This window comes from Aythya fuligula, chromosome 2 (assembly GCF_009819795.1).
Source record: "Aythya fuligula isolate bAytFul2 chromosome 2, bAytFul2.pri, whole genome shotgun sequence".
Taxonomy (NCBI): Eukaryota; Metazoa; Chordata; class Aves; order Anseriformes; family Anatidae; genus Aythya; species Aythya fuligula.
Window position 1 is genome coordinate 599,651 of NC_045560.1, and position 11,759 is coordinate 611,409.

Sequence of the window (11,759 nt, forward strand, 5' to 3'; positions counted from 1 at the left end):
CAGCTGCAAACACCGAGGGTCCGGCTCTGCTCCTGGGCTGCCTCCCCTCGGCCCCACGGTGACCTCTCCAAAAGCACTGGGAAAGCTCAGTCTGTGCAAATGAGGGAACGCATGGCCTGGAAATAAACCTCAGCGTTCATGAGGTTGAGGAGACGATGAGGTTCAGCCTCCTACCAGAGGAGTTTTGGTCTGGTGCTCTTGCAAATACACCCGGAGGCTCCCTTTTCCACCCATGCTGTGGTGTGTGAGGCCGCAGTCTCCTGAGCTGGGGACGTTTTGTGGCACAGCACAAACCGGTGTTCAACCCCTGCCCGGCCCCTCTGCTAAGCCCAGGTCCCTCGCAGGACGCAGGGAGCCCCCTCCTCCAGCCCCTGCGTACCACAGCCCCAGCACGCTGCTCGTGCTTTGGACCGAGACACTCGAGCGCCACTTTGTGCTCGGGGCCCTCCATACAGGGCGGCAAGTCCGGACCCCTGTGGGTGCCCGGGCACCCTCCACCCATGGCTCTGCGGTTCCCTGTGGCTGTGTAGTCCCCGTGGCACCGCGGTGTGCCTGTCTGCTCACCATCACCCGTGGGCACGCTGCCCCGCAGCTCCCCTGGATCTGCTGCTGGCGTTGGGCTGCGCGCCTCCTTCACGTCCCCTTCCTGCTCCCCAGCCCCCTCCTGGGACGCTTTTACTTTCGCTCTGTCCGCGAACCTCCCGTGCTCCTGCTTCAGGCACCTCCTCGCCCCCCTCCTCATCCCCGCAGGGGCTCGGGCACTCTTCCACTCTTCCTCCCCATCCTCTCCCTCTCGGCCTCACGTCCCCAGCCCGGCCAGCTCGGGATGCCCGCGGGGCTGCCCCTGGCTGCTGGGGGGTCCGCACGGTGTCTGCTGGGGGGCTCTGGGGGGGTCCTGGCGCAGAGCTGCCGTGCCATAGCCACGGGGCAGCCGCCACCAGGGTCCAGCCTCGCCCACGGGTGCTCCAGCACGGGGGGCACCGCTCCGGGACGCACGGCGCAGCCCCGGTCCCGTTCCCGTGTTCGCCCACTGACCGGAGTCCAACCCGCAGACCCCGGTGCCGCCCGGTCCCGGTCCCCCGGCGGTTCCCTGACCTGCTTGGCTCCGGTACCCGCCGGTCCCCCAAAGCCGCCGGGACCGGGAGCGGCGCCCGGGTGCGCAGCAGCGGCCGCGGAGCTCCCGGAGTGGAGCCGCGACCTCCTGCGTCGGTGCAGGGAACGGCACCGGGAGCCGGGCACCGGGGGTCAGGGACACCGGGGGTCGGGGACACCGGCGCTGGGACCTGGGGTCACCGGGACATTGCGGCACTGCGTGTCACCGGGGGCACTGGGGGCACTGGGGGCACTGGGACCTGTGACAGGGATATGGGGCTGGAGACATTGGGGCATGGGGACACCGGGTGTCAGGGACATGGTGATATAGTATAAACTCACTTTAGGATAGAATAAAGCTTGTGGTTTGATATTGTATAAACTTACTTTAGGATAGAATAGAACTTGTGATTAAAAGTTAGCAAGGACAAAGTAAACAACATCTTGTTATCTGTAGACCTTCTGTTACGTTTAAGCATTTTGTTATTTGAAAACACCCCATTATCCGTTAACACTCAGTCAGGCTAAGACTTGAGATAACTTGAGTCAACTGTCTGTTATGTCTTGTTAACTGAGACATCCTGTTATCCGCCGACCCCCAGTTAAACCGAAAGAAAACTCAGCATTTTTACAGCCTGGAAAACAACTGATTAAGAAAGTGCATTACGAGGAAGACCTACAGCCTTCTTCCCAAAGACCACTGCCCACATCCTGGAGACCCTGGCCCACAATTCTTGGAAGGCTTTGCGCAAGCGCAAGGACTGCTAAGCTAATTAGCATACGAAGCGAGGGTAGGCGGGGTTATGTAATGAATATGTATAGGTGCTAATTGAATATTCATTGTTTCGCTGTATAAATACAAGATAGTTTGTCACTTCAAACATGCACGATAGGTGGAAGGATCCCCCGTGCATCCAGCGCTGCAATAAAGAATATACGACTTAAGGAAATTCGGCTTTGATCTTTAAATCAACTCTGAGGCCGGATTGTTTCTGGAGGAAGTACAGGAGGTAGCGTTAGAGCTGTCTGAACCTCCAGGGCTGCACAGAATCGAAACCAAGTTGGGGGCTGGTGCGGGAGGAGCCGGTGCTGCCCTTGTGGCATGAGCACAGTTCTCCAGGCTGACACCGGCCGTCACCGCTGTCACTTCCTGGTGGCTGAGAGCGTCCCGCGGGGACAAGGCGAACGCCAGCGCAGGACATGCAGGAAGGTACGGGCGGGAGGCCAGGGGCCGCGAGGCTCCGTGCCGGCGGGGAGGGCTCCGAGGGTGCCTGGGGACATGGCGCAGGGCAGTGGGGCAGGGAAGTGGCTCTTCCCCAGTCCCCTCCTCTCTCTTTCCCTTCTCCTCACTCCTCACTCCCCATGCTCGGCGTGGGCACAACCTGAGCCCAGGAGAGCCCCTGGGCACCGTGCTCAGCCCCACGTGGCGCCCCGGCTGCACCGGTATCACAGCCCCGAGGGTCCCTGCCACCACACTGCCCCCCCGTGATCCTGCGCACACTGAGGCTGCCTTGCTGCTCTGTTTCCCTGCAGCACCTCGCAGTTCTGGCTTTTATTTTGATTTTTATTGTTTTCTGCTGCTTTCTAACCCCATTTGTCCCGGTGCCACTGCAGCCTGACCCAGCTGCAGCCCCCGAGCCCTTCCCACAGTGGGGGCACACAGAGCCTCGCAGCCTCCAGTGGCCAGCAGCGAGGCTTCAGAACCATCCCCGCTTTTAATGAAAATCCCTTCTGCTGTCAGTGATGCTCCCAGCATCTGGGTGCCTGCTGACGGAGCCCTGGGTGTCTGCTTTTGTCTCCGCAGCGTGACCGTGGCCGTCCGGCATGTCCACGTGCTGCCCGGGGTCGGCGGGGGCTTAGAGATGAGGCTGATCCTGGCCGGGAAGGCTGGTGGGGGGAAAAGCGCCACGGGGAACACCCTCCTTGGGAAGCGTGTCTTTGAGTCCAAGCTGTCCACCCAGCCAGTGACCATGAGCTGTGCGAGTGCACAGGGGCACTGGGGCGGCGAGGACTTCACGGTGGTTGACACGGCCGACATTTTCAACCCCGAAGGTGACAGCAGTGAGGTGCAATAAGAAGTTATTCGGTGCATCAGGCTGTCCTCCCCGGGCCCCCACGCGCTGCTGCTGGTGACCCAGCTGGGCCGATTCACCCAGGAGAAGGCGAAGGCCGCAGAGAGACTGCAGGACATCTTTGGAGCTGATGTTTTGAGGCACACGATCGTCATATTTACCCGTTCGGAAGAGCTGGGGGAGAGATCTCTGCACGACTACGTGTCCTGTACTGACAACAAAGCTCTCCGTGAGCTGATCAAGAGGTGTGGGAACAGGTACTGCGGCTTCAACAACTGGGCAACTGGAGCCGAACGGGACCACCAGGTCATGGAGCTGATGGGGATGGTCCGCTGCATGGTGCAGGCGAATGGGAACAGGTACTACAGCAATGAGATGTACCTGGAGCCCAATTTAACAGAAGAGAAGGTGGCGTATCACATGTGGAGGTACAGTTTAGGCAGGATGAAGAGGGAGTGGTTCAGCTGAAGGACAGCTCTCCTGGCTTGTGGGCTGATAGTCCTCATCATTATTGTGATTACCCTGGGTTTCATTATTGCACGGCTGCGATGAATCCCGGTGTAATACACAATAAATGTTTGTTCATTGTCTTGTATTATAAAAACAAGGAGTTCTGTTTGAGGAGCGGGAGTTGTGAAAACTCCCTGCTGAAGTAAGGAGCTGTATAATGCTTGGCTAGACACTATGAAAATTCTTTTGCTTAATGTAACAAAAGAACCCCCTCCCCTTCTCTCCTTCTGCATCTCAGTTGCCTCTTTTGTTCAAAGACCCTGCTGCAAAGCTCATGTAACCATCTCCTGGTAAGTTGCTAACCTAGTGTATCAACATCCTGCCTTCCTGTCTCACGCTGGGCCAACATGACCAAATAAAAAAAGAAGTTGAACCACAACGCCGAGGAAGACTATGGCCTTCATCTTCACGAACACCAGAGGGACAGAGACGACCTCCTAGCAACAGTGCACGCAGTCGCAGAATATCCCAGGATGTGCTGCGTAATCCCGGAATTACCAAGATATAAAAAGGGACCCTGGCGGGGGTGAGGCGCGTGCCGTTGGCGGAGCCGAGACTCCCCGGCCGCCCAGCGCTGTTTTGCTTGCTGTTGCTTGCTCAATAAATTCCTTTCTATTATTAATGCAATGCTCTCTGAAAATTAGTTAAGGGGGCAATTTATAACACCCAGCACCACAGAGTCACTGAATGCCTGGGGCTGGAGGCCCCTCTGGACACCACTCCAGCTGCCCAGGACCGTGTCCACTGGGTGTTGGACATCTCCAGGGATGGAGACCCCAGCACCGCTCTGGGCAGCCTGTGCCAGTGCTCAGACACCCACACAGCAAAAAAAAGACTTTCCTGATGTCTCAGCGGGCGTCCTTGTGCCTCCAGCAGTGTCCATGCACTTGTGCCCAGGCTCTGGGCACCCCACCAGGCGTTCACACACACAGACGGGACCCCCAAGTCCCAGTGTAATGGAACCAACTCTCCCTTGGAAACGAAGAGGAATTGTCTATTTTTATGGAGCTTCCCTTTAATCAGTTATCATATATGTAGTACAGGACAAGAAATATGTTTAACTTGTAACCTAGGCTCCCTTTGATCAGGGACAGAATGCTCCTTCTGGGAGAAACCAAGGAAAGTTGCCAAGAGCAAGTAGCCTGAGTTTGCGCTTTGGTGACATGTGGCCATCGATGGATAAAAGGGGTTAGGGTGCTTCATCGGGGAACACCACCAAGGACCCCCACAGAAAGGAAGACATGCGCAGAAGTTCCTGAAAAGGAGCCATTAAGAATGATGCCACATGAGCACAAAACTCAGGTAGATTAGAATGAATTTGTATTAGATCGCTGAATAGTCATGAATTTAATGTCTCCATGGAGCCAGGAAGTCGACATCGGCTGTGCTTGATCTGTGGAAACTGCACCGAGCTCTGAGGCCTGAATAAAAGCAATATCTCTCCTGAGTGCGTGCGAATTGGCTTATTGCACACCGGGTAAAGGATCATAGAGTCATAGAATGGTTGGGGGTTGGGAGGGACCTTAAAGATCATCCAACTCCAACCCCCCTGAAACAGACAAGGCTGCCTCTCACCAGATGAGGTTGGCCAAGGCCCATCCAGCCTGGCCTTGATCACCTCCAGGGATGGGGCATCCACAGCTTCTCTGGGCAGCCTGTGCCATTGCCTCACTACACTGACAGTGAAGCATTTCCTCCTAATGTCTAGCCAAAAGCTATTTTCTTTTTTATTTGTATTTGTGCTTGAAATTTCCTCAGCCCAGATTAAGGACCTTGCACTTAGACTCGTTGAACCTCATGAGGCCCGTACAGGCCCACTTCTCAAGCCTGTCCAGATCCCTCGGGATGGCATCCCTTCCCTCCAGTGTGGGGGCACAGTGTCAAATGCTTTGCACAAGTCCAGGCAGATGATGTCAGTTGCTCTTCCCCAGTCATCAGTGCTGCAACCCTGTCATGGGAGGCCACCAGATTTGTCAGGCATGATATGCTGGATCTGCTCCATGATCTTGCCAGGCATAGAGGTGAGACTGACTGGCCTGTGGTTAACCAGGTCTTCCTTTTTCCTCTTTAAAAATGCGGGTTTTCTTTCCCCTCTTCCACTTAGTGGGAAGTTCCCCGGACTGTCACGACTTCTCAACTATGATGGGCAGTGGCTTAGCAACTCCATCCAGTCTCGGGGCGTGGGGCTGCTCCACGCCGCTCGTGCTTGGGGCAGCAGCAGCACCCTGGAATTTGCTCAGCGTGGTGCTTTTAGTCCCTCTCCCTGGAATAGGGCGGTGGGAGCTCAGCGCATTTACAGGAAAGGCCAGTGTGGCAGAGCTCTGGAGTGTGCAGGCTGCAGAGAGGAGGGGAAGGACATGGGCTGAAGGACACAGGGCCCTTCCGCAGGTGGCTGTGCGAGCAGCGGGTTTGCTGCTCACTCTGTGGATGCCTCTGAGCCACGGAGCGCCTGCCCCGCCTGCAAACACACTGGGGCTGCGAGCCCGGGGCTGCAGGTCCCCCAGACAGGCTTTTCCCATAAATGTGCTGAGCTCCGGGCAGTGCAGAGAGTGAATCTCAGAGAAAGGGGAAGCAAAGGTAACCTGCGTTCGGCTCCCCACTTCCTCTGCCCTGCAGCAGCACTAGGGCTGATTTCCTGAAAAGGGCTGGAGCTGCGCACACACCACACCTCTGCACGCCTGCACAGGCTTTGGGCAGCCCCTCTTCAGGCTGGTTTTGCTGATTACAAAGCCCTTTCTCGCCATCCCTGCCCACCCCGTCCTCACCAGGCTGAATGTCCCTGCCTTCCCCCTGCTCCCAGTTCAAGGTTCCCCTAACCAGCGTTGAGGCTCGTGTGCTACGATGAGGAAGAGGAGCACTTGGAAACGCTTCTTGAGCGCTGGCAGAGCAGGGTCCCCTCCTGCAGGCACAAAGGGGTGCAAAGGTGGGAGTCCCGTGCAATGCCACAGCAAGGGCCGTGGCTCAGGGATGGGACCCGCACCGTGGAGGCACCTGATGTCCCCTGCATGGTCGCAGCCCCCATCCTGCGCCTCCTCGCCCAGTCCTGATTAACACCTTCATTATCAATCTGGGAGATGCAGTATCAGAGAATCATAGAACCATTGAATATGCGGAGTTGGAAGGGACCAAAGCCCTTTCTTGCCATGTCTGACAGCAGTGTCCAAATGCGGTTTGGACACCACGTCCCTGGGCAGCCTGTCCCAGCGCTTGACCACCTCTGGGTGCAGACCCTTTCCCTAACCCCCAGCCTGACCCTCCCCTGTCCCAGCTCCATGACGTTCCCTCTGGTCCTGGCGCTGTCCCCAGGGAGCAGAGCTCAGCGCCTGCCCCACTGCTCCTCTTGTGAGGAAGCTGCAGGCCATGATGAGGTCTCCCCTCATCTCCTCTTCTCCAAGAGGACAACAGTGTTTGCTTTGGGCTGAACAAACCAAGCAACTTCAGCTGCTCCTCATATGCCTTGCCCTCTACACCCCTGACATCTTTGTAGCTCTCCTATGGACACTCCGTAATAGTTTCATGTCCATTTCATTCTGTGGTGTCCAGAACCACACACACTTCACAGAATCACAGAATCACAGAACTGTAGGGGTTGGAAGGGACCTCAAGAGATCATCGGGTCCAAACCCCCTGCCAAAGCAGGTTCCTTAGAGCAGGTTGCCCAGGTGGGCGTCCAGATGGGCCTTGAATGTCTCCAGAGAAGGAGACTCCACAACCTCCCTGGGCAGCCTTCGAGATACTTTGAGTCCTGCACCTGGGAAGAAACAACCCGAAGTATCAGTACAGGCTGGGGGATGACCTGCTGGAGAGTAGCCCTGAGGAGAAGGACCTGGGGTGCTGGTGGGCCAGAAACCAGCCGTGCCCTGGGCTGCAGCAGCAGCAGCACAACCAGCAGGGCGAGGGAGGGGATTGTCCCCCTGTGCACCGCTCTTGTGAGACCCCCCCGGGCACTGCCTTCGCTGTGGGGCCCCAGCACCGGGATGTGGAGCTGCTGGGGTGAGTCCAGAGGAGGCCACGGGGATGGTCGGGTGCTGGAGCAGCTCTGCTGTGAGGAGAGGCCGAGGGGTTGGGGTTGCTCTGCCTGGAGAGGAGAAGGCCCAGGGGAGACCTCACAGCGGCCTTCAGGGCCTGCAGGGGGTGCAGGAGGGCTGGGGAGGCACTCTTGGGCGGGAGGGTGTAGGGATAGGATAGCCCTGAGCGGTGTGCAGGGTCCGTCCCAGCCCCTGACTGTGATGCAGGTGGCGGCTGCCTCATCTCCTGCCCCTGCTCCAGCTCTGGGCGCTCCCTGGAGCGATTGCACCAAGAGAAACTGGTTCAAAATTAAACACTGAAACCTAAATTTTGAGGTCCCTTCCAACCCAAACCATTGTAGGATTCACTCTGTGATTCATCTGCCCAGAAGTGCCATGCTGCCAGGTGCATTCTGTGTCTCATGTGTGGACACTGGTGTTATATATGGAGTGGTAATTCATATCGAGAAAATGGTTGATATTAATAAAGAAGGGGGAGATTTTGGAATGTGGCCATGGGGGTTGGAAAACCCTGTGACTGAGATAACATTAGACTCTTAACGACGAGGCCATCAGGAATATAAAAGAGTTTAGAGGGAACAAAGAAGGGTGGTACAGGAGACTCCATGCAGTCTGGGGTTTCTTGCTCTCCAGCTGGTTCTCTTGTTCTCCAGCCGTTAAGGCATGGATGTTTCTGGGTGTTTGCTATTGTTGTTACATTCAAAGTTGTCTGACCAATGAAAAGTTGTTTGGAAAAGAACTGCTGTGGAGAGAAGGGTATAAGAGGGGAGCCTGCCCTCAAGATAAAGAGAAGGCAACATGAAGTTACATCAATAAAGAAGCAGGAAAAAGAAGTGAAGAGGAACAGGCTGGCAGAATGGAGACCAGGACGGGAGCAGGCACATTGATTGCCTCATGAAGATAGGTTCAGCCAGACTCAGCAAACCGCTCAGAGAAGCTCGTACAGAAAGTTGCTGGAAATAGGCAGCACTGGAGCTGGAGAGAAGCTCGAGCTGAGAGAAGCGGACCTGTGCACACAACTTCCTCTTGCTGGTCAGCAGTTGTGCATTATGGAGAATCTGTCCTTAGGAGCAAAGACTGTCCTGATAGCCTTACAGCTTATTCTCCTTATTAACAATCGGACAGTTTATGAGCCTGAAATATGGGACCAAACTGAGGTCAAGGTGTGGGACTCTGCAACTAAAAATGACAAGGTTGCGGTGGGATTGCTCGGCACCTGGTGAGCAATCTCTGAGGCCTTAAAGAGCCATGTGGAGCCACAGTCAGAAACGTGTGGCTTGCCAGGTAGTGAGGGAGCTGCGGGCTCCTTTACTGATCTGACTGCTACGCCATGGGCCCCTCTGCTGCTACAGCCATCGAAGGCCTTTGCTGTTGCACCCCCTGTTGACCTGGATGTGCCTTTTGACCCAGGCCTATTGGCCTTGAAAAGGAGACAACTTAAAGCAAGACACTGTTCAAAAGGAATGGAAAATGGAGACTGTTAGGTTATGGAACTTAAAGGATTGTTTACTTGGTTACCTATCCTGATTGTATGTATGTATAGGCATACTCGGGTTATTATGTAAAGCAACGTTCTGTATACATGTATTTAGAATGTTTGATGTTCGTGTGTGCGTGTTGGTAGAGCACAGACTCCCCGCGCACCCAGTGCTGTTTACTTGCCTTTTATAAATATTCTTTTACGTTACTAAATTCAGAGTCGAGACTTCATTTATAACAACACCCAGCCTGGCTCCAGGAAAAGCCTCCTGAGCCTGATGAGCCCTGCTCTTGTCTGGGGGAGGAAGACAGTGTGGACGGCTTGTTTGTGTGAAAGGAGTGGTGGCGTGTCCTGGTTTCAGTTAGAACAGAATTAATTTTCTTCCTAGTAGTTGGTGGAATGCTGTGTTTTGGCTTAGGATGAGAAGAGTGCTGATAACACCCCAATGTTTTAATTGTTGCAGAGCAGTGCTTACACCGAGCCAAGGACATCTCAGCCTTTTGCTCTGTCCTGCCAACAGCCAGGCTGGGGGTGCAGTAAGAGCTGGGAAGGGACAGACCCAGGACAGGTGACCCAAACTAGCCAAAGGGGTATTCCATACCATCTGACGTCATGCTAAACAATATATAGGGGTGGCTAGCCGGGGAGGGGGCCTGACTGCTTGGTTAGGCTGGGCATTGGTCAGCGGGTGGTGAGCAACTGCATTGTGCATCACTTGTTTGTACATATTATTATTATTATTTTCCTATTATCACCATTGTATTATTATTATTATTATTATTGTTATTATTACTTTTGTTATTATTTTCCTGTCTTATTAAACTGTCTTTATCTCAACTCACGGGCTTCACTTTCCATTTCTCTCCCCCGTCCCAGAGAGGGAGGGGGAGGGTGAGCGAATGGCTGCGTGGTGTTTAGCTACCGGCCGGGTTAAACCACGACATGGCGAGAAGTACTCAAACTAAAACGCCCTTCATCGGGAGGAGCTTTTTTTGCCTTACTTGCTCAGTTCAGAAACTTTCTGTTTCTGTTCTTGGCGACCAATGACTTTGCACATGATCTAGCTCCTAACCAGCTCGTACACGGTCATTTGTTCAACAGAGCTGGTTTGCACGTCACCGAAATCCCCTCCTACTCCCGCTCCCGCTAAATGCTGCCAAACTTCACAGGCAGCTGCCACACTTCAGCCACTGCACCTACAGAAGAAGACCTGTCACTGTCAGAAGCTGCAAAGTTCAGACTTGGGGACAAAAGCGCACAGGTGCCTCTGGTGAGTTGTCTGAAATGCTGCTACTGTCATTCCAGGGAGAACAAAGAAAAAAAGGTTGTAATGCCTGCTTTCAGGGAGGGGGTTATTACTTCCTTAAGTAAAGTTCAGCCAGTATTTGTTTCCAAGTGAGAACAGAAAGTCCCTGGAGAATGGAAATCCTGATTGCATTTCTGTAAGGGTGATTTAACAAACTCCTTGTCTTCAGGAGTGTCTGTTCTGGTAGCACTCGCTGGGTCCTCACAGGAGCATTGACTTCACAAGGGTGTCTGCACCATAGGAATATCAAAAGGGTGAAAAAGTTCTCCGTCCTGCCTTAAAGTTTCTAGGAAGAAATTGACTCATTTAAGTTACAATCAAGCTTTTAAATATATTTCCCCCTAAGCGTGCCATATGAACTTTTCACATACCTTCTGATTACTGAAGCCATTCTTAATTTTTTGCTTGTTTTGTGGACAGAACAGTCTTCTTGGGGGCATTAAAATGTAGTACCTGTCCCAGCTTTTTGTTTTAGCTGTGGTTTGTTCTACATGCTAGTTCTGTTGTGGGATTTCCCAGCTGACATGGGTTCTAGTTGTTTCATTGCACATCTCTTTCTTACCATGATGCCGACGAACACTGCACACCGCTCGGGGCTGGGACAGACCCCACACACCGCTCAGGCTCAGGGCTGGAGGTTCAGGTGCCGGATGAGGGCACTGAACTGACGGCGATTCTGGGGGGAGGCCCCTGCTCCAGTTGGGGGCCGTGCACATCCTCTGCGAGCTCGGCAGGTTTCCCAAAGCACTGCAAGGGTTGCCAGTGACCGAGCTGAGTTCCCCTGCCAGCTCCTCGTTCCCCAAGGCATCGGGACCCCCTCCCAAGCTGAGGAGGAGCAGCCCTTGCCCGGGCTGTCCCCATCTGCCACCACGGTGCAGCGAGGCCCAGCCACGCTCCCCTGCCCCTGCGGCCCCTGCTCCTGGGCTGTGCGGGACTGGCAGAAACGTGCCCTGCCCCTGGCACGGGGTGCGGGGCTGCCAAACGCTGCTCCCTGCCTCACAGGGTGCGCAGCCATCTTGTGGGTGCGTGCGTGTGTTTACCATCGGCTATACAACCACTTCCTGCATGCACACACAGCAGGCAGCACGCACACACCAGGTGTGTTAGCGACCCGACAGCCTGGTGACCATCATCGGCCTTGTTACCGCCGTGGGGGGAGCACGGGAGACTTTGGCAAACCTCGCTCAAAATCCCTTATTCTGCTTTCAGGCTTCCCCTCGGAGTGGGCTCAAAATGGAAGATGCTGAGAAGGAAGGTGAGCGCCTTACCCA

The 11,759-nt window shown here is 54.9% G+C and overlaps 1 protein-coding gene across 1 annotated transcript; it reads left to right on the plus strand.

Annotated features, from left to right (window-relative positions):
* Window positions 1-2,281: 2,281 nt before the first annotated feature.
* LOC116486628 (GTPase IMAP family member 1-like) lies at window positions 2,282-3,767 on the plus strand. Its single transcript, XM_032183019.1, is given in 2 exon segments — window positions 2,282-2,302; window positions 2,955-3,767. A coding segment is annotated over 1 exon segment (678 nt). The 5' UTR covers window positions 2,282-2,302; the 3' UTR covers window positions 3,633-3,767.
* The last annotated feature ends 7,992 nt before the right edge of the window (window positions 3,768-11,759 follow it).